This window comes from Lycorma delicatula, chromosome 5 (assembly GCF_047948215.1).
Source record: "Lycorma delicatula isolate Av1 chromosome 5, ASM4794821v1, whole genome shotgun sequence".
In the NCBI taxonomy this organism is placed as follows: Eukaryota; Metazoa; Arthropoda; class Insecta; order Hemiptera; family Fulgoridae; genus Lycorma; species Lycorma delicatula.
The window spans coordinates 16,664,676-16,688,242 of NC_134459.1; the positions used below are offsets into that span (position 1 = coordinate 16,664,676).

Consider the following 23,567-nt stretch of genomic DNA (forward strand, 5'->3'; position numbering starts at 1 on the left):
AGGTATTACTAATGCTTTTTTTAAAGCATCCGGGAATTTATTTAAGTTTGTTTATGGTATATCTTCTATTATTTATCTCCAGAATACATTTTGAAACGATTGAAAAGTGTGTTAAATAAAATCAAAAAAGTAATGTTTCCCAATATTCCCTCAGAACAATTAGGTATTATGAATTTTGAATGTTTAACTATTTTTTTTTGATTTATCTAGAGATTATTTTAAGCCACAATACAGGAGACAGCTTGATATAGAGTATAATTTAAGAAATAACATCAGGTTCAAGCAAATAATATCTATAACAAATCAGTTCCTGATTACCAATAAAAAATTCATTGACTGTTAAATTGCAACTGCCAAATTAAACAATTATTTTCTTTTCAAATCTTAATAAATTCAAAGAAATGACACCATACAACATTAATACCCTCTAAAACAATAGACATATGAGTAGGCTAACTTAGACCAACCTTTTCATAGCACACCATATTGGAAGATTCATTTACACAAGACCAACATCATAAAATAGCCCAGCACAGAGTGAGTATCACAAAGTCATTATTCCAAATGAAAGGAATATGATCAAATTAATTAGGCCAATATACATATTAATACACGAATTATTGCACAAATGTGTAGAATGTGTAGAACAGATACACAAACAAAATATAGCCTGTTTGGATTTCATATAATGAAAGTAATAATTCTACAAGAGCAAGGGCTAACTAATAAATCAACATGTTATTTTTCTTTTGTAATATTTTGATTGTATTCTATAACCTATACAGTGAAAGTGAACATTTCCAATAACAGAAATAAAGTAAATAGACTCCATATTATACACAGATGTTAAAGTATTACATAGAGTAATAATAAATAGATAGTTTGAGTCAGTATTGTACATAAAAATTCTACATATAACATAGCATAATTAAATAAGTTTAAATGTAAATTGTAATTATTGTTTCGATATTTATGGTACAATTAGTTATTAAAATTAGATGCATTTGTTGCTATTTATGTTTTTGTTATTTTATTTATTATGTTACATTACTTATATATGTATATTACAATTATTTCTCTAATTATAGGTATTATTTTCTTAATTTAGAAGAAAATTATACAGTTTCATCTCCCAATTATTAATTTCTAACAAAGTTAGAATACCTAACTTCTACCTAACTCTGATAATTTACACACATTTGTGTAGTGCCAATTATGATTTTAATAAATCTTTTTTTTCAGGGTCCTACCTGCTATAGTTTATTTTAATAATTAAAATGCTGGTTTACTTGATTTACAAAATTGATATCTATATATATATTTTACGCATTTAAGTAAGAATCTTACATTAGTGCATTTGAACCAAGTGTGTATATATTCTTAATCTGAACCATCAAGAGAGTGATATACACATACACATTAAAACTGTTCTTCATTGAATAGCAGTGTTATTTAACAAAAATCTAATATACAAAGACCAGTCTCAACATTTCATCCATTTATTCAAAATACAATAAGTTACTTTAAGCAAAGTATAATATATAAAACCATTGAAGTACAAAACTTTTAAAATTAAAATTTCCCAGACACATCTTGTCCAATAATTCATCTTAAAAATGACAATTTTAATCAAGAAGAGAAAAGTAATCTGCGTTTCTAGTCACTAGTGAAATTATTTATATGGAGTCGCTCTGTACAACAGATCTGGAACATAAAAAACAATAACTATATTCATCAAAACATCATCTATATTTAATTTGTAGTAATTAAACAATTACAACTCAATTTTCAAAATGCTAAAATAATTTAATGTACATTACATAGGTAAAGACAAAAATGTTAAAAAAGTGGTAAAAAAGTGTTTAACAATATTTATTGTTTTTTGTTCTACTCATTTTTACATTATTTTTAAATATACCAAAAAACAAGTGATTGGCAGAAGAAATTTTTCCAACTTGTATTATGAAAAATGTGTTATTGTAGAAAGAATGGCAACTATATGGAAAAATAATACAAGTTGGAAAAATTTCTTCTGCCAATCACTTGTTTTTTTGGTATATTTAAAAATAATGTAAAAAATGAGTAGAACAAAAAACAATAAAGTCAAATATAATCAATTTACTATGTGTTTTAAAAAGGTGTAAATGCTTTCTTTATACACAATGCATATGAAAATACTGAACAGAATTTTTGTCTTAATGTCTTAAGTCCCTAGTAAGTGAATACCATATTAACAATACTCAGATGTGGCAATGTTTCATCATCATCATCATACAGTATTTATTAATCATGTGATCAACCAAAGTTGTTGAGACAGTCAATAATGTGCAACATTAAATATGAGCGGGGTACCAAAAAATAGCAGGCATCCAAAATACCCTTTATTTGTGAATTCCGCCACAAAGTGTAACAAGCTTAGTACAATATTCAGTGGCATTAAATTAAATAAAAATACAGATATAAAGATAAACTTACATCAGCCCTCTGCACAGAGCCTTTCTGTAGTTATACACACACTCTCATTGCAGCACTGGTAAAGCCCACCCAACGCTTTGGAGAAATCACTTTATGGGATCACCTTCAACTGCTTGGTGTAAGCCCTTTGGATAGCCGAAATGCCATAGAAAAAGTGGGCGATTTCATTTGCAATGCAATAATCTGTTAAAACTGTTGCCATGTGTGCCAGGGCATTGTTGTGCAAGAGAGTCCAACAGCCAAGATTTGACAAATGCATTTCATTACATCCAAATAGAATTTAGAATTCACAGTTAGACCAGTTGGGAAAAATTCATGATAAATTGGGTCAAAGAATGCAATCAACATCATTTCCACTTCTTGATTTTACTGCCAGACTTTTGTTGGTCTTTGTGCTCCAGGACTCACTCAACCAAGTAGCAGATTGACTCTTCATTTGCAGATAATACATGAAGCACCAGCTTTTATCCCCAGTTACAAGTGTTTGCAAAAAATTCAGGTCGATATCGGCAGTTTCAACAACGTCTTTCAAGACTCAAGAAAGACGCAGCACCTGTTTTTGTTCTTTGGTCAAGAAGTGTGGAAAAAATGAGAGCATACATTTTTCCAGCGGTTCATCTTTTCTGTTAGAATTGTATGTACCACCACGTCTTTACTGATGTTTAGCTGATGTTTGGACCAAAGGATGATGAGGTTGTTTGTGCAGGAACACATGCACCTTCATATATTATAATGTTTACAGCCCCTTCAAACAGCTAAGATACAATTTACACTACTGAAACAAATTAAGGTTCTTCTTACTTACTCTTTGTTGAACTTTTCCTTGACTTCTTTTTTTTAAACAGCAAATTGGCATCAGAATTAGGACTCTGGAACTTGAATTGTCTGGTGCTAACTTCTTCAGGCAATTCCTGTAAAACAATTTTATTCACAATGGATCATGGATAATACATCAATGTACAAGATGATTTCAGGTAAACATACTATTAATAATCGTTGGGATAACTATTAAAGATAGTTAGTTCTTTATTGTGGCCTGTTGCATGGAATATTAAAGCCTGTTTTTAAGGTAGGTTTCCTCTAAAATGTTTCAATAACACAATTAATCCTTAATACAAATATATTATACCAAATGTATATTAATTTTTTTATATTACTGCAGGGCTTCTTAAAAAACTGGCAAGTTTTTATGGTATGAAAAGTGCGTATGGTCAGATTGTGCCTCAGCGCTGCAAGAACTCTGAGCCAAACAATTTTACATAGCTCACAATCTTTACAAAAGAATTTTTAAATTCAAAAGCATGGTTCAACCACTTATGCTTTATCATTCAAAACCCCAAAAGAAATAGTATACAGGTACAAAATCTGATCTAGATTTGATTTCTGACATTTCTGTACAACTGCTTCATCCATTATGCACTTCACTTTCAAAGATTTCATTTACATAGCCACATGCTATGGTAGTATAAAATGTGAAGGAGCATCACACCTGATGAATAAATTTTCAAAATTATCAAAATCCACTTGTAGCTGTAAAAATCAAAATCCACTTGCACAGTTCCCAGCTTTTTCTGATACTTTTCTCTTGTCACTGTACTTCATAAAAACCATGGCCTCAGCACTCCCTTGGAAGAAATTTTATCTAAACAGTAAATTTTAACTGAACTTTAAATTCTTATTTAACTCTTAACATCTGAAAATTGCAACTTAATAGTTGGTCTCGCTAGAAGGTGACGAAGATCTAAGTGCAGATCTAAGTAACATTTAAATTTTCCTGAGAAAAATCCTTTGAACTGACTATCAAGAAATTCCTTTTTCAACATCAATTTCCTTCGACTCTGATTGACTGCTCATCTCGTCATAGCAGACGTATGTCTGCTCACTGTTATCATCTTACTCATTGACGTGTGCTACAATGTAACTAATCGTAACTAAATTTTAGATTCTATATGATAGAAAGTTTCTGATTTCAAATGAAAAATGTCAATCATAAAGAATCTAAAAAATTTAGTTACAATTTGTTTACTTTTTCCTAATTTAAGCTCAATTAAAATAATTTCTTAGACTGATTCATTCAATTTTTTGTTTGCAAATTTATTTAATTCATTATAATAGCTAATGTACATTAACAAACCTATTTTATAGGTGCAACACTATTTTTTTTCACAATAAGACAGCAGGTGACAATGTTTGTCATGAATGAAATATTCTGAACCACAATAACATTAACAAATAAAAAACAAAACAAGAATGTAACTCAATCTGTGATCTAAACACAGCCATATAGATATAGGCTTAAATCATTTTAATTTATTATTAACATTGTTTATTGTGTAATAATATTGCAAATTGCAACAATGATTTAACAAAAAAAATCATTAGAACAAAAGGTAGCATTTCATTTGTTGTTTCAGAGCTAAGAACATTTAGGGTGGTCCTACATGTTTTCAGTGATATAAAACCTTGCAAATTTGTTAATAAATTACCTTATAAATTTTTAAATAAATTACATCACAGCAAAGGGGCAATACTTCTTCATGTAAGCATATAAATTCATATTTTAAAGCCAAAGAAAAATTGGGCAACAGAACATATAAATGGAAAATGGTAATAAACATTAGCCTGAGTTTAAAAGAGAAAAAAACTAAAAAAAATCTTACATAATCTTCCAAGGAAACGGCAGTAACTAATGGAGAGCTGGAATTTATACTACCATCTGTAAGAAAAAAATAAAATATTTATGAGATCCATATAATGAAAAGATAAAAAACATGAGTTTTAACATATGAGAAAGTTATACAGAGAGAAAAGTTATAAAGACTGAAAATTATACAAGTATTGATAATTAGGCTGAAGGATACAAAATTAAAATTAATTTTTTTTTAAATATAAAAAGCAGAAGAATATGAAAACTTGTTTCAATTTTTTTTTTATAATTATAATTTAGAAAAACATAACCAGAAACTACACCTATGAGATCTTACTGAAGAACCCAACCTTGTACTGCAACTTGAATGTAGAAATACAAAACAAACAGAATGTAGTAGTGATCATAATGTCAGTTGGACACTCATGAACACTCCCACAAACCATTTGTCAAGCAAGCTATTAGGTTAGCAGCAATATAATGCAGTGTAATATGATCCTGAAACAAAAGTTCAATCTTCATAATAGAAGAGGTCTGAAGACTCACAAGCCAAGAAAGTGCAGCAAAGTTGAAACAACTCATTATTTTGAAGCTCTACAGCGATTATGTGACATAATGAATATGCAACTGGATTCTACATCACAATGCATCCATCCATTCTTCACAATGTATTCAGCAAAAGGTTAAATAATATTATCAGCTCCTACGATTTCCCAGAACTTCTGGCTGTTCCTTACATACAAAAATTTTTATTAAAATAAAAAATCTTTACTTAAAAAATCTCTAAGATTTGATTATGTTGAAGATGTTAAAAAGAATGCAATCAATGTCCACCATTCAGAAAGAAGCAAATTAGGAAGAGCTATCAAAAGTAGACATATTGTTGGATAAAAGGTTGTGGCTTCCAAAGAAAAGTATTTTGTAGAGAAAATCGTCACCAATGACCATAATTAACACTTTTGCAAACTACAACAAAAAGTCAGATACTTTCCACTTACCTCTTCTCATACATATTACCTCTTTAAAGGTGGTTTAAAGAAAAGTTAACAGGTACTTGCCTTCAAAATACAATCAGAAGACTCATCTTATGATTAATAATTATAACTGCCAAAAAATATTTTTATACAATATTTTTGTACAAAATCCCACAATTTGATTGTCATGAAATAAATTTGATTGTAAAAACAAGAATACATATATCAATTATTTTTTTAGTTATCAATTAAGAGTAAAGATTAATAAAAATAAATATATATATATAGTGTGTGAGAGAGAAGGGAATAAACAAGCACATTCCATATCTGACTTACAGAAGACAAACTTTTAAATTACCTAAAGAACAGTCTTCAAAATACAAATACCACAAATGTAAATAAACTTACACCATGACATGAAATACTTATAATAAAAATATTAAAAACACATCATAAAACCATTGAATTTATGAAAACCATTTTATAAACCATTGAAAACTAATTGAATTTCAGATTTGAGAATCTTATTCTCAAGCTATTCTGATTGAAGTAGAATATAAGAAAAATACAACATAATATTATAAAATGTATTACTGTCCTTTAAAAATAATCTCAAGTTTAATACTACCATTACACTTCAAAATAAAATTGAATGAATTCTGTACCCAGAATAAGAAATAAAATGATCTGTGACAAGCTGTTTAGTGTTATTATAACATACAAAAATACCCCAACAACCAAATTTTAGTTTCTATAACATATCAATACAATTAAGCAGAGATTTCAGGATCAATCACCAGCAGAAATAACATTTTTGTGATACCAACACATGTCGATTGGTCGTGGATGGAGTTGGACGTGTTCATTGGGCTCAGATTTTATTGTGCTCCCTAATCAGTTTTTAATTTGTTTTTTTGTATGTGTAGTCTGGTGTGTACAGAAGTCTGTCGGTGTAATTTTTTATACAAACACTACCGCATAACTTACTTATTGCATTAGTTTTCTTATATTTAGTAACTGTTGTGCGCTGACATATTCATAGTAATACGGGTATATACATCTGTCACTGTTTTGGATTTTTGTGTTGTAAGTGTTAATTCACTTATAAATTCACAGTAAGGTGGCAGTTTCTTTCCTTGTTCCCATGTGTATAATTCTCTGGGTGTGAGATGCTCTGTTCACCACTCATAAGACGAAAACTAACCTCAAAGTTTTTGAGCTTGGGTTTTAGGCACAAACTATTTCCCTAGTTTTATTGTCAGCCATTTTTAGTACATCATTTTCTGGACATGATCTTAGAGCTCTTCATGAAGAGGGTTACCCGGCTAGTTACAAGTAAATGGCCCTCATGGTTGATAAGAAGGCAATTGAGATGAAGAAAGTGTTTTCTATGAATCATAGAGACACCTTTTTCATAAACAATTTGCCCAGTGATACAGTCTATTCCAGGAAGGCAAAGGAGAGAAACCCATTACTTATGAAACCACTTAAGGAAAGAAAAATTAAGGCATGGCACCTCATTAGGAGGTTAACTAGGCATTAATCCTGTTGGGAACGACCTTGATCTTGGGAGCTTGTCTACCTATACAGTGCTAGTAAACATAGCAGAGAGTAAGGCGTGTCTATTCTAGCAGTCAGGCAGGCAACAGAAAAGATTCTGGATGGTTCCATGAACCTTGTCTTTGGGCTGCCAGATAGTAGGATGGGTGACTACTAGACATCTATGGAAGTGTGTGGGCAGGCAGAAGGATCTCTCCTTTGAAGTTTCATTTCAAAACATTTCCTTTAATGTTTTTCAAAACATTAAAGAAAAAGTTCCTGAACAAGATATTGGTGAAGTCCCCCTGAGAAAAGGGAATGAGGAATTGCACATCCATGTCAGAGGCAAGGCAAAGGCGGCAGAGTCTAAAGACCGATTTGCATGAACGTGTTGCAGGGCTTGACATCTCTTTCCACAGCAAAGCAGATAGAAAGTAGTCACCCAAATTAATGACACTGACTGTAGCACTGAGGAGGGAACAATTAGGCAGGGTGTCATTACAGCAATCAGACCTGATAAGTCTTTTAACTTATCATTGGTGAGATCAGCCTTTGGTGATAAGAATAATGCGTCGCTCATTCTTTCTGCCAGGGTGGCAAAAGTGCTCATACAGGCAGGATTAGGATTGCAAAGGTAGGAAATGAGGAACCTAGAATTCAACTGCAACCGAAGTAGCACATCTATGGATGTGTGATGGGAGTTGGTCATTAGGAGGTTGTTCAACTTCTTGGTTTCTGAACTCAACATCTCCATAATGAAAGCCGATTGTTAGCCGAGTGATGAGTGGAAGGACATTGCCATCTGTATAGGCAAGGCAGGCATACCATTGTTATGCAGTGGTGGAAGCGATGGCTATGTATTGGTTGGTGTGGGGCAGCTGGTGTTATTCAGCTACTTCTGATTGCGCAATGTCTCAATCACCTACTTCACTGTATTTGCTGATGGTCTATTTGCCAAGATTAGGTGGCACAGGAACCATATGTTCGTGATCACTGGGGATTTCAATGCTGTCTCGTGCCTGGGGTGGTGCAGTTGACAATCCCCCGAGTTTCATATTGCATTCATTTGATGTGATAAGTATGGCAAAGTTGGTTAGCCTTAATGGCAGCTGTCTTCCATGTTTGAGAGGGTGGGTGGTTGTTTGTGGATCGATCTGACTCTTATCAGTGCTGACCATGTGGGTAGGTCAGCTCTTGGGAAGTCTCGGACGAGATCTCTGTTAAGCGATCAAGACAATCATATTTAAGGTGGACGCCACTATTCTGTGGAGGGATGGTGATGACTGCGTGGTAGTGTCTGTAGAAGGTTGCATCAGATTTTGGGATCTTATCACAGCTAAGCTACAAAAGGAGGATGAGATATGAGCCTGGACATCCTTGTGAAGATAATCACAGAGATCTGTGAGACTCCAGGGTTTTTCGTTAAAAAGACCATTCAGGGTCAAGAAGGTCTACTAGTGATCGACGGACTGAATGAACTAAGCTAAGGGCTTTTCCAGAGATTAAACCAAATGATCTCACTAAGAAAGAGAAGGCAAGAGGGCCTGTTTTGTTGAGGCCACAACGCAAAGTACTAACCACTATACGATGGTCTGAGATTAATATTTTGTTATAGCTCCATTAGTATATTTTATTGGTTATCAGTTTTTTGAATCAGTTTAGGTGAGTTTGAAAAATATCTTTTGTTAGTTGATGAGTTTTAGCACTGATGTAAATGTCTTTTGAGGTATTTGCATCAGTGCCATCCTGATAAGAGGCCGTAGTGACAACTGAAATATGTAATCAGGTATAAAGCCCATCAGGGCTAAGAATGGAGGGGGGTGGTGTGACAGCTGGGATCGACAAAAGGCGAGTTTCTTCTCCTATGAAGTCAGGATGGTTAGCCAGCTGCAATATTGTGTGGCGGTCTTCTCTTCTCATCAGGGTTATGCCAGAAGAAAGAAAATTGTTGCTGAAGATATTCCTTGATTTACCTTGGAGAAGCTGATTACTGCCAGCCAGAGAATAAAGTCCTGGAAGGGTCCGGGACCAGGTGGTCATCTAGTTAAAATGGACTGTGGTTGATGTGGCACTATATAAGATGTTGGATGCATTCAACCATGTCCTGGTCAATGAGCAGAACCAGAGCACTGGAAAGAGTCTAGGCTGGTATTGATCAGGAAGAAAAGGCGTCCTATTGATGACCCTTCAGCCTACAGCCCACTATGGTTGATCAACGACTGTATGGGTTTTTTGAAAAGATGTTGCCGATAACATCGAAAGATGAGATGGGTTAACTGCAAACCAATTCAAATTTTAAGCAGGCTACTCAAAAATCAGTGCAGTTAATTGCACTATGAGCATGGTGGACCGAGTGGTGGTTAGATCGAAACACCAGAGAAACATTCTGGCACTCAATTTCTTTGACATTAGGAATGCTGTCAACAGCCTATTATGGTTGTCATTCTTCGAGTCACCTGCAAATAAGGGGATTGATGCCTGAGGAGAGGACTGCCTACCTACGGAGGGTGCTGCAGTCCTACCTCTGCCAAAGGACTATTGTCAATCTATTTTCAGTGGCTGGACCAGGTTTATGGTTGATTGGGGTACACCACCAGTATGGGTTCCAATCTGGGACCCCTATTGTGAAATATAGTCTATGATGAGGTCCTAAGGTTTTTCCTGTTGCCTTTGCTAATGATTTGGTCCTGGTCACGGCAGTCAGGACTGAGCAGTTAAGTGATGGACAGGGGCAACAAAGCCATAAAGTTAGTCAGTGGCTGGTTATTTGATAAAGGGCTGGAACTGGCTATGGAGAAAACCATGGTGTTTTCTGCACCATTTTGATGTTAAGGCTGGAAAGCAGCAACTGGGGCCTACCGTATTTAGGAAGCAGATTGTCTGTGCTTCCTGCTACTTCAGTGAAGTACCTCGTTGTTTGGCTAGATGGTAGGAGTTCCTTTCAGAGACATATTCTCTGTGCTCATCGTGGCCAAAGCAGCAATGAGGACAAAGAAGGACAACAGCAATGAGGACTGTCCATGGTCCTAGGTCATCTAAATTGAGTATTTATTTGAGTGTCTTCAACTTGATATGTGTGTGGCTCTTGCTTGGATAAGGGCCCTGAATACTGTACGTGCTAGGCCGACCCTAGAGTGGATTTTGAGAAAGATGTCTCAAAAAATCTGTTCTGGGTACAGAACTGTATCGTTGGAGGCAGCGTTCATTATTGCTGGTATGCAACCACCTGTTGGCCAGATTCAGGAACTGCTATGCAGGAAGGGTAGGACGACCTTATCCTGATATTCTTCTGAACCAGTGGCAGACCAGGTGGGAGACAACAATGAAGGGTAGAAGAACGTTTTAATTAATTAATCATGTCGCACTGTGGGTCAGTAGCAGTTATGGGAAAGTCAATTATTTCTTAACCCAGTTCCTCTCAGGGTATGGCTGTTTCAGGTCATACCTGTTTTAGTGTGGGCACAGCAAAGACAATTTGTGCCCGTGCTGTGGCACCCATGATGATGTCAGGTATATTACCTACATGTGAGATAGGTGGATAGATTTAAGGGTGCGATGTGTGGTGGTGACAGCCCTCTTGATACCAACAATATTGTTGGTGTCATCCTTGATTCCACTGAAAAGTGGAATGTTGTCTCTATGAGATGGTATCACAGGAAAGATGGCAGAAGAATAGGGCAGGGAGCAGCCTGCAGGGGTAGGGGCACCCATCCACATATCGATGTGGATGTGTGTTTGTGTGTTCTCCGTTGATGCTCATGAGACTCCACTAAGCTCATACCTCTAAGTTCCTGCTACCTCTTTCACAATCATGGTATTCATGTCATGCCAATGAGCATTATGGTGAGGGGAGACAAGAGTGGAATGGACAGACAGCCTATGGTAGGAAAGGTGCATTTCTGAGACCAGTCGATGGGCGTAGGTCCATTGCTCCCCATGGGACTCTGGTATCTCACAGTCTCCTTCTCGCTGTCAATCCTGCAATTTGCACCAGAGACTAAGTTATGCTTTTTGGTGGGTTTGGTCTTTGTGTGTTGTTGAGGGGGAGGGTTTTAATTGATGAGAGCCTGATGTTGACATTCTGTATAGGCAGATTATAGCTGGTAGAGCTTTCCCTCCGACGATGAAAAAAAAGGAAAAAAATTTCAAAAACAGGGCTAAGAAAGTTAAAATGGAAGACTTGCAAAATAAAAGTTTTGCTGACGGAGATAATTTTAGAATTTATAGAGGTCTATATATTAAAAAAGGAATGTTTTCAAAAATAAAAACACTTTTTCAACCTTGTTGAAACAGTATCTGTAGATAACAGACATGAGTAACCAAATACAAAAATATGCATGATCTGATGAACAGGAAAGCAGAGACGAGTATCAATACATATTTGTAATAGGGTACTTACTATGAGGGAATAAAAAAGCATAATGAAGTAGTTTTTATTTTTTTTTTGGTAATTTATCTGTAACTGGAAATGGATTATAAAAGAAGATACTAATAAAAAATAATAGCTTACTTTTTTGTTTCTTCTTCTTTTTCTTTTTAAAAAGCTGCTGTGAGGAATTTCCAGTACAATACACTTCATCAATAACAAAATTTTTATTAGCTTTGTTCAGATTAGCTTCTAAATATGAATGACCTTTCTCATTTCTATTCTCAGTAAAGTCATTTTTTAAAACATCAAGAGAACTAAATGCTGCATTCTTATTTAGTATATTACTATCACTTTTGGATAAATTCAACTTATTTTTCTTTTTTTTTCCTTTCTTTCTTCTTTCATTCATGTCAGTATCAAAATTTGTTGAAAATGAATCCACTTCTTGTTCAATAGATCTTTTGGATTCTAAAGACACTAATTTGCCAGCTTTTTTATTTTTCTTTTCAGCTGAGCCATCTATTGGGCCTAAACTTGTTTCTACAAGAGTATTTACAGAAGCATCTTGTAACTGCAGGTTAAACTTCCTTTTCTTGCCTTTTTTCTTTTTTGTTTTTTTATCTAATGAAGTATTTCCACTGTTATCATTTTGATTAATTAAAACTGATGAAAAATAATTAATATCATCACTGTTGCTTGATCTCTTTTTCTTACTACAGAATTTATCAGAATCAGAAGATTTTACTGAATTCAAATATTGTTTTGTAATACCATCAGCTGATGCTCTATTAATAATTCTATTCTCAGTTACATTTATATCATCATTCTCTTCAGTTAATTTCAATTTATTAATTTTCTTTTTTTTACAAATTTTATTTATATTGGTCACATTGTTTTTGTTTCCTCTTATATTTATTAAATCAGCATCAGTAACATCTAACTTAATTTTCTTTTTCACATAGTGTCCTTGCTCATTTGAAATATTTTTAATCGACTTTCTTTTCTTCTTTTTTTTCGGTAACTGCAATCGATCAGAAACATCTTCTAATAGCATTTGCACCAACTCATCCTTACTCTTCTGAAATAGAACAAATACAATAAAAATATAATATGAGCATGAAAAATGTAAATAAATCTAAGTGTTAATAATTAATATAATATTATTTTTGTGGTTAAACGTTTTAATACAACAACTAGAGACTGGTTAGACTAAAAAAAATATACTGAAGTAGTACATTACAAGTACTACAATGGCAGAAAACACATGAGATATCATGTATAGCTGTATCATTCCTGTGTTAATTTAATAGTATATACAAATAACTGACTTTCTATTTATCTGTTCTATTCCAATAACACTTAATGTATTCATCAGAACATCACCATGCATTAGATCACAGATGAAACAATAGGCTTATCAAATTTAAGTTCTTTAAATCAAAAACTTCAACAAAGAGTTTTAATAAATTCTTATTTCAAATGTTTTAGATATCATCTCTCACTGTTATTCAACATTAATGGTTCTTCATCAATGTTACTAAAGAGAGTTTCTAAGTACCTAATCCTGTTTATAATTGATACCTTTAAAAATATTACAACTAATTTTATGACTAGTTTACAAGCACTGTTGGACTTTGCCAATTTCTCCATTCTTCTATATTTACGATTAGTCAATTACTCCTTTATTGATTCTATCTTTATTGATTCTATTTTTGATCTGTGTTTTAAGCATGCCCAACTAATCTTAGGTTGTAATTACTATCCTTGCAGTCATTAAACTACACGCTTGCTCTACTGACAGTTTTGATTTTTACAGAACGGGATATTTCTTCAATTGCCTGAAGGTTTTCATCCTATCTCTGCATTTCTTGAGAAAAATCTTTATCTTATCTACGCTTATGTATGTTTGGTAACAGTGTTAGATTGTTGGTAACAATCTGAGTTTAGACTAAATTTAGAATATTTAGACTCTTTATATGCTAATTTTCTTTTGACAGATTATCAAAAATAATACCGCATAGTTTCTTAGTCAACCGTTTTTAATTTATAAACACAGGTAAAAATAATCTTTTTTTTTAAATGTTTCCATATATGTCTTATTATGTATTAATAATACATCAAAACTGCTAATATTCATTACTCCTAACAATCAAAGTGAACAACTACTTTTAGATTTTAATTTATTGTTTTATAAATGCATTTTACAAATTTTCTATTTTTAAATTTATATCAATGATGTTTAATACAATCAAAAGTAAAACATTTAGCTTTCTAAAAAAAAAAGGAATAATTATGAAAAGCACACATGCTCTACAAACAGTAAAGCTAAGCATAACAAGAAATCCTCAAAAGTAAAAAAATGTAGTACAGTAACACCAAAAATTCTTCACTATGTTACAACAGTCTATACTAATACGTGGAAAATAAGTACAAACTATTTGCATCAGTTTGTTCTAATATACTCTGCTTCACTAAGAAAAACATTTATAATGAAAAAACCTTTACAAAAACTCATTTAAAAAAAAAAAAACAATGAAAGAATGGTAAATAAAATGATCTACCCAGACACTGGATGATTAAAACTTAATTGTTTAATGATTTTTAAAAGAAACTCAACTTTTAAACCAACAATAGAACATACAATATACTTACTAAAATCATAAGATAAATAATTCAAGTATAAATTCATAAAACAGAAAGTTAAACTCATAAGTTTCATTAGTGTTTTTGGCAAGAAAGTTAACTGTTTTAGTTAATAATATGCAATCAATCACTTCCCGATTTGTTCAATATATACTCTAAAACTTTACTCTATAACAACATTAGCAGATGATTACTTCAAAAAGGAAAATATTCTTTCTGACAGTTCCAGTGAAATAATAAAAAATTCACATGGCTTGTTAGCCATAAGGTATTGAAATCATATTAAATATTTCAGAAACAGTAAAGATTACTTGTGAACTATGAAAGAAATCCCAGTACAATTATACATATTTAGAACACAATCTTTTATTTATACAAATATAAATGTAGCAATCCAAATAAGAGTGCTAAATGAACAAAGCAGTGTTCACAAATAGAAATTATAATTCTGAAGGCGCTATTTTTTCTTTTAACTTACAGTTGACAAAAGTCAATCTCCGTTCATTCTGTATTTATATACAGAATGACTTAATGACTTAGAAAAGAAAACTTTTTTTTGTGTACAAAAAACGATTAAAATCTTATAATATAAAAACCAGGTTTATCTTAAAAATTAAAAAATTAAACAATATCTTACAACTAATATCATAGCTAAAATTTTAAAACTAAAATCACAGCAATAAAGTTTGAGTTAAAATAAGCGTAAAAATAAAATAAAATAAAATAAAACTAGAAATTACTAAGTCCAAGAGCGATGTACAGGGCCCTTCTTGGATAATGGAAAGACTAAAAAACTACAACATAAAAACTAATACTTAAAACTAATAACAGATAATAATATCACTAAAAGCTTAAAACTAGTTTCACTAAAAATTGTATAATTAATATCACAGTGGAGAACTTAGCATGATGAAAAAGTAAAAAGTTAGAAAAAAATAAATAAATAAAAAATTTAAATAAAGCATCAATAAAGTCCAAGAGGGGTGTATAGGTCCTTTCTCGGATACAGAAAAAAATAAAAATAAAACTCAAAATAATTAAATAAAAAAACTAACACATTAAAACATTACTTCAACACTAGAAAAAAAATATACAATTTTAAATTTTGTGTAAAATATTAATACTTTGTAAAAATGGCAACACCCGGTCTAAGATTTCCTTATTATCGCCCAGAATTTGTAGAATGTTTCTCTGTAATTTAAATTTATGACACAAGGCCGCATAACATACGCAATCCAAAGTATGTGACACAGAGTCAAGCGGCAGTTCCATCGTACACATAGTGGTGCGTGTCCTGCTGACATGAGGTACTCATGTGTGACTGGTATGTCCTAATTGCAATCGACAGAGGACCAGTTCCTTACAATGAATTTTTCTGCATGAGGAGTCCAATGTGTTTAATGTGCCGAAGTTTGTTATCAATGGTAGCCGTCCAGTCACCTTGCCACTTTGCTTGAAGGGACTGTTTTATAAACACAAGTAGTAGTTTTATAAGTCACAAGTAGTAATACGATAGTGAATGGAGATTGATTACATGCATCTTTAGCAGCGGAATCTGCCCATTCATTACCTGGAATTCCCACATGGCTAGGAATCAAATAGAAACTAACTTGTGTGTTGCAATGGTTCAACTCAGTGATGACGATTGAATATCTGGAATAAAAATTTTGTAACGCTTGGAGAGCACTATGCGAGTCACAGCAAATAAGGATACTTCAGTGCTTAGGGTTAATGATATTCACAGTCTTATTTATAGCATATAGTTCAGTAGTAAACAAACTCGTAACACCAGGTAGACCAAACCATATAAGTTCTGTTGTTGACAACAAATGCGCAACAAATATGTGAACAATATGGTATTGTTCTGTCTTAATCCATCAGTGTATACTACTGCGTCTGGGTTTATCTTGGAGAGAATACAGTAAAACTTTCCTGGAAGACAGTAGTAGGTGGTATTAATTTGTTATTGTATATCGTAAGGTCAAACATAAAATTTATAAGGTTGATTCCCAATAGAGGATATGAGCACAGATATTTGTAAAAATAGGTGTGTCAACATTTATAAGGTGCAGTAGACATCTGGTACAAACGCCTACAGTTGCAGTACAACGTGGATGGTCCTCATACCTTCCTAAATTAGGATTCCCAAGGACTGAGTCAAAAGCTGGGTGATTTGGCTGTCCTCTAAGACTGGCAAAATAAGATGCTAAAAGCTGGTCCCACCTTATCCCAAGTGATGACTCACCGCATTTAACAAGTAAGCTAGGGACAGGACTTGATCTAAATGCACCTGTGGCCAAAAGAAAGCATGATGTACAGCATCCAGCATTTTAAGCACGGTATAATGAGCTGAAGTGTAGGAGACACAACCATAATCTAAACGCGAACAAACTAAGGAATAATAAAAATCGGCTCCCCAATTGGTTGCTTCCAAAAAAAATGTTGCTTATCGTTTTATTCAAGTTTAATGTTGTCTCCTTCAAAGTAGTTCCCCTCTGATTGCACACACTTATTCCAGCGCTTCTGCCATTGATGGTAACATTTCTGGAACTCATCTTCTGTAATATCTCCAAGACCCTCAACACAGCTTTTTGGACATCTTGTGTTGTTTGAAAATGGTGTCCCTTGACTGCCATTTTGACTCTTGGAAATAGAAAAAAGTCGCATGGAGCGATATCTGGTGAATAAGGTGGCTGTGGTAGTACTGAAATTTGTTTTGAGGTTAAAAATTGCTGTACTGACAGAGCAGTATGGGATGGCGCATTATCGTGATGCAGAATCCAATTATCAGCAATGATGGCACGGACACGAAGAACTCGTTTACGAAGTCTGGATTGTTTGTCCAGGAGGCACCCACTCTTTATGAACAATTCCCTAGGAATTGTTCATGAATCGAAGAAGCACACAAGCATGCATTTCACTTTTGACTTATGCGAGCTTTTTTTGGTCTGGGTAATCCCTTTGAGCACCATTGCGAACTTTGGCGTTTTGTCTCTGGATCGTATTGAAAAAACCAATCTTCATCACCAGTGATAACACGGCTCAACAAATCTGGATTGATTTCCGTTTGCTCTAACAGATCGACTGCCACATTTTTCCGTGTTTCTCGCTGTTGTTGTGTGAGATTCTTGGGGACTATTTTTGCACAAATCTTTCTCATACCAAGATCTTCAGTTAATATTAGACGAACCGTTTCCCAATTGATGTTGAGTTCTTTTCATCACGATGTTGAGTTCTTGTCAATCATTTTCACGGATAATCTTCGATCAGATCATACAATTTAACGCACCCTGGTCAAGTTGACATCTGTCCGTGAGGTTGATGGTCGTCAACTGTGGTCTTCATCTTCAATATTTGTTCTGCCTTCACAAAAAATTTTATGCCACCGAAAAACTTGAGCTCTTGATATAACCTCCTCTCCAAAATCCTTCTGAAGTCGCCGTGTTTTCACCCAATTTAACGCAAAAAGAAATGGCATACCATTGAGTAATATTTTGCAGTTTCATTTCTGTGACGAGACACAAACACGTGTTCACTTATTACAGCACAACTCATGACTGAGCAATTGCATCAATGTGCCGCTTGGACTAGAAGTAGCTTATAGACCAAGGTCAAAGATGGTGTGCCTACGCAAGCTGCAGGGTTGCCACATCTTTCAAAGAAAAATCAGTCTTATTACTTTATTGTCGCACCTCGTATCTATTAGCATTTTCAAGTATCAAAAACGTAAAAGAAAAAAGTTCGTAAAAGGCGTCTTCACCATAGTCATATAGTAATGGGAAGGCTTTATGGTAATTGTTCCAATCTGTTTTTTCAATAATCCATCTCCATGGCCTTTTATTCACCTTGCGTTTGACAAAATGGCTATAATAATTGGCCTTAGGTCACTGCCCAGAAAGTCGTCACAAGCAGACCAATTAAGACGAGGGAGTAAATTCAGTGATCATAGGAAGAAGTCGATCTTTGAGAGTATACCAAACGATGAGGACATGAATGTGTATGACCCATCATTCAGTAGACAAAGGTCCAAAGTCTCGTCTCACTCTGTTTACTATATTTCCTCGAGACGAGCAGAAAGATGAGCCCAAGGAAATATGGTGTGCATTGAAGTCTCCTACTAATGATGGCAGTGGGATTTGCTTGAAGAGATTTGACATTTCTTGTACACTGAACTCGGGATTTGGTTGAGAGATACAAATTGCAGGTATGCAATTTAAAGGGGAGCGAGATTTTGACAGCAGTAGTAGGAATGAGGGTAGTTAGTTGTAGCCTTGTAGCCGACACCTCATCCGTATGAAAATAGCAACACCACCACTCTCTCTACTAACCCACAAGACAGTCGTGTCTCTCACAGGTATAGCCTCTGAGTGTTGCTGCATCTTGTTGTAATAGATACATTTCTTGGAAGCATATTATTAATGATTCATGTGCACGCATCAACACTCTGACATCTTCAATGTGGGACCAAAGATCTCTAGCATTCCACTGAATAATGCTCATAAATAAAGTTAGTTGGATGCATAAACAGAGATAAATATGTAACAAAATTAGTTATAGGTGATCTGGTACTCTTTTTTGAATTTGAATGAATGAAAGTCCTGGGATCCTGTGAAGCCTGAGAAGTTGCAGACGACATCCCAGGGGAGGTGGTTGTGTGGGCTCCTTCAACAGGGAGCTTATTTGGTGGCTTACCACCAGCTGTATTTACCTCTGACCACAAAGGTAAAACTTTAGTGACAGGAACTTTCAGGGTGATCCCGTTAGTGTTAGTTTCACTAGCTGTAATTACAACTTCTTATTCGTTTTCGTTAACTCAAAAATATTTGCAGCAAAGTGAAATTACCTGATCAGGTAACACATGAACAAGCTTCTTCAGCTCCTGCAGGATCTGCACTGTTTGTTGTCTACATTTATAAGAGCTTCACTTGATGTCACAGCAGCGAAAGAGACATCCGGTTTAACCAGGTTTTGAGAGCTAAGCATTTTTTTATATCCTCTTCAGGCAGCTGGAAAAGAAAGCTTTTGCTCAGTACAAATGTTTAGGAATGATTTCTCTTCTTTAAAACTTGGGCAATCCCAAGATCGAGCTGAATATGTTCCCCCACAGTTTGCACATTTTTCTTCCTCCTGAAAGTCAGTGTCCTTGTTACCTTCTTTTGCATATCTAACACATAATGCTGCAGTGTTCGGGCCATACCTTTGACATTGGAAACACTACCATGGGTTAGGGATGAATGCTCGTACTCTAACCAATAGGTATCCTAGTTTAATTTTCTCTGGTGGTGTGGGAAGGTTAAAATAAAAGAGGAAATAGGTCCCAGTCTGATGCTTCATTATTCTCTTCACCTCTGTAAAACCTTGGGGACGAAGCTCTTTGGCAATTACAAGAATATCCCAGCAAAAAATTACTCATCAGCTAGTATTCAAAGTTTTATGACATACTGCACTCTTACTTATATCCCCCATAATCATTAGACATAAGAGTGATCGACTTTGCTCATCACTGAAAGTCTCCATTAGTATTGTTCTGTCTCTGTTTTCTTATGTTCTTGGGGGAACCGCTTGAGCCAGTTAACTTATTGATCAGGAGAATATTGGTGGTTTTTTAGATGGACTACCAACCATCACACAATTAATTTTTGGACTCGAAATTTTGATCCCACAAGTGCCATGAGTGAGGTGTATAACAGACCACTCCAGCAGAACACACGCGTACTGGAGCTAGAGCTAAATACAACTGGGTTCACCCAGGTGCCGAGAGGACATCGTTCAGGACTCGCTACATAGAGCCATTCAACCACCGGCACATTAGTTTCCACCTCGGGTTATGATTGTGTTTCATAAAGTGTCGCAACATCACAAAGTGTAAATGAAATAGCTAATAGGGTAGAATCTTGTGTACTTTTATAAGGGTATATGTTATAATTTGTGAAGTGTTCTTGGTAGTGTATGTGTATAGTGTAAAGTATTCTGCAGACCTGGGTGTAGTGGGAAGAAGAGCTGCACAGGGTAGGACCATGGGAATGCCAATGCCCAAGGTCTTAAAGAATAAAACTCCCTGTCGGGGAGAAAAGAAAGCTGACCTTAAGTGAATTTTGATCACTGCTTTCCACAGTTTTAGGTGCATTCACATCAAAAACAGATGTAACTGATGTATCTTCATCACTGTCTTGAGGAAAAGATTCATCAAATTTTCTTTTCTTACCTAAACAGCAATTCAAAACAATTTTTATAAACTAATTTAACATAGAAATATCACAACATCAAAAATATACTTTAACAAATTATAAGTAAGAATAGATATAGCATAAAATAAATTGAATGACTTAAAACCAGCACTCTCTTTTTTACTAAAAATACATCGACATTAAAGATGTTAGTCTTGCTTTTAATGAACAAATTGAGTAAACAGCAAACATAAATATACATATAAATATCAGAAACAAATAAAAATTGGCTATAATATTGCTGAACCATTTTTTAAATTTGAACTTTTTTTAAAATTTGAAGTGAAAGTTGCACTTAAACGTTTAAAAAACTATTGATTACAAATAAATATGCCCATTTCAATTCACCAACTTGGGGTAAACTGACAATACAGCTATCATATTTTTCCTCTAAGCATTAACTCCATTTTTAGTTAATTAATATAGGTTCAAAAATATTATGTACAATTTCTTAATCACTATTTTTAAAAACTTATCACACATATTGCAAAACCTCCAATGTACATACTTCTCAAATAATGAACAGTTCTCTGGAAAAATTGATTTTGACATTATAAATGATGTTCACAAAATTACATCGATTTTCAATTTATAAGACTTATTAGATTTTAAGTACAAAACTTAAGATCTTACTTACAATGGGAACTGGATATAAACATTTTTAATCAGTGGTAAATGAATTTATAAAATCCTTCACTGCAGAATACAACTTTTCATCCAATTCGTATAATAAGAATGTACTGACTGTTTCTTTCTCTTCTTCACTGTAAGCAACACTCATTTGAGTTGTCCTTAACTCTCCAAATAAGTAATCAGATTGGATAAGGCTGCAACTACATAGTAATAACTAAAAATGTTCCATTACTATGGTTTCAAATGAAAGGCAACATGAAAGCATGTTGTCATATTAAGGAAGATTCAGCATAAGTTTTCTTATACTATTTTTAAATGCCTGATTAAAATTTCAGAAAGTTCTTGTAATAACTGGAATTGACAGTCATTCCTTGCTCTAGAATATTAGTAATAATAATAACACAAACACAGGTCATTATTGCTCACTGTTGATGAAAATGGTTTCCAATATGCAGCTCATCAAAATCTAACAGTGAACACCTCACACCAATACTTGCATTCTTGATGTCCATGATAACGGATCAACAAGTCTGCATTAATTTCAAATGGTTTTATTGTTTTTTTATTTTTTTTTAGCCTGTAAAAATAAAATTACAGAATGTACTTCTTGAATTTAAACTGACACAGGCACACACATTTTAACATGTCCATCTATTTGGACTAAAAACTCACACTGAGGCTGAAAAATGTGATCCAGGGGTATCATATTTTCCATTACTACTTGACTAAAAAAGCTCAATCAATATTCATGGCAGTATGTTCAAACAGACAATTTCTGAACAACCTTTGTTAAAATCTAGACATAACTACTCAGCACATAAAAAAATAAAAAGTCACTAAGTTGGATATAACTGAAAGAGTGAACAAGAAATTTTTTACAGAAAACTTACCAAAAAAATGTTTATTATTAAGGTATATTTTCATCATAGTTGAAGTTTTATGTACTCACATTTAATATATTAAGCGGCTCATTTTCTATTCAAAACATCAAATAAAATTCCTTAAAAAAGATAACAGAGTAAAATATTTTATTTGAATTTATATTATATATTTAATTAAAGTTTTCTTCATAGAATTAAGGATAAAATAAGATTACTAACCTCTTTCTAACTTCTTCAACATATTCTTAACACTATGAAATTCTTTTTTGATGTTAAGTAACTCCTCTTTTACACTTCCTACAGCTTCTGCCACTGCCTAGAAATAAATATTAATATGTATGGATAATGTTAATAAAACATAATACAGCTCACTACAATTACTGTATCATTAAATTATTGACAAATCCTGAACAAGACAGGAAATTCCAATATACCATTTATCAGAAGCAGTCCCTCTATAGGCTGACCATCCTTTTCCTATTCCCACCAATTTCCTTATCCTTTATTCCAGGTTCTTTAGATGAATGCCGTAGGAGCTGAGTCCTTCAACATGCTGGTTCCATTTTAAGCATTATGTAGAGGTCTTCTTAGTAGCTGGCTAGTCTGTTTCTTTAGTGAATAAAAAAGAAAGTCAGTAGGGTGGCAGCAACCCCCTGTGCACAGTGGAACTGTCCAAGGACTGTTCCCTACCCAAGAGTCGTGAAAAAAGGCAAATTAACAGATTAGACGTAAAGCCATATTACCTAATCCCAATAAGATCTAATCTAAATTTACAGTAACAGTTAATATTACAGAACAATCACAATATAAAAATATATCAACAGTAATAAATGTAGGAAAAACAATTTTGTCAACAAATTTACCTTTAGAGGCATATAAATTTACAAAGATCAATATGTAATAGAAAAACACATTATATACATTAGCATGCAGATTAATCTGAACAAAGGGATTTTTTTGTTTATTTCAGATTAATCCGAACAAAGGGACTTTTTGTTTACTTCAACGACTGGCTACACTGCTTGAAGACACCCATACTTTAAGTGTCTGTGAGGTAATTTTTCCTCTGTTATTTACTAATTTTCATTTATAAATAGTACTGTTTACCTTTCTTAGCTTCATTCTTTCATTATATGTTGACACGTTTTGGAAAAACTTCATTATCAAAACTTATTTTAG

General features: G+C 33.6%; 1 protein-coding gene across 3 annotated transcripts in view; it reads right to left on the minus strand.

Annotated features, from left to right (window-relative positions):
* Positions 1 to 1,483: 1,483 nt before the first annotated feature.
* The window catches only part of LOC142324751 (uncharacterized), a 33,688-nt gene continuing 11,604 nt past the window's right edge, over positions 1,484 to 23,567 (minus strand). Inside the window, exons 3-8 of one of the 3 annotated variants that reach the window (XM_075365691.1) lie at positions 22,608 to 22,704; positions 20,731 to 20,852; positions 12,146 to 13,079; positions 5,136 to 5,191; positions 3,281 to 3,386; positions 1,484 to 1,704 (exon numbers count right to left, since the gene is read on the minus strand). In XM_075365691.1, coding sequence (XP_075221806.1) covers positions 1,673 to 1,704; positions 3,281 to 3,386; positions 5,136 to 5,191; positions 12,146 to 13,079; positions 20,731 to 20,852; positions 22,608 to 22,704 — 1,347 coding nt within the window. In that variant the 3' untranslated portion in view covers positions 1,484 to 1,672. Of the gene's footprint in view, positions 1,705 to 3,280; positions 3,387 to 5,135; positions 5,192 to 12,145; positions 13,083 to 20,730; positions 20,853 to 22,607; positions 22,705 to 23,567 lie in introns of those variants that run through there. The other 2 variants (XM_075365689.1, XM_075365692.1) reach the window with 2 other exon arrangements.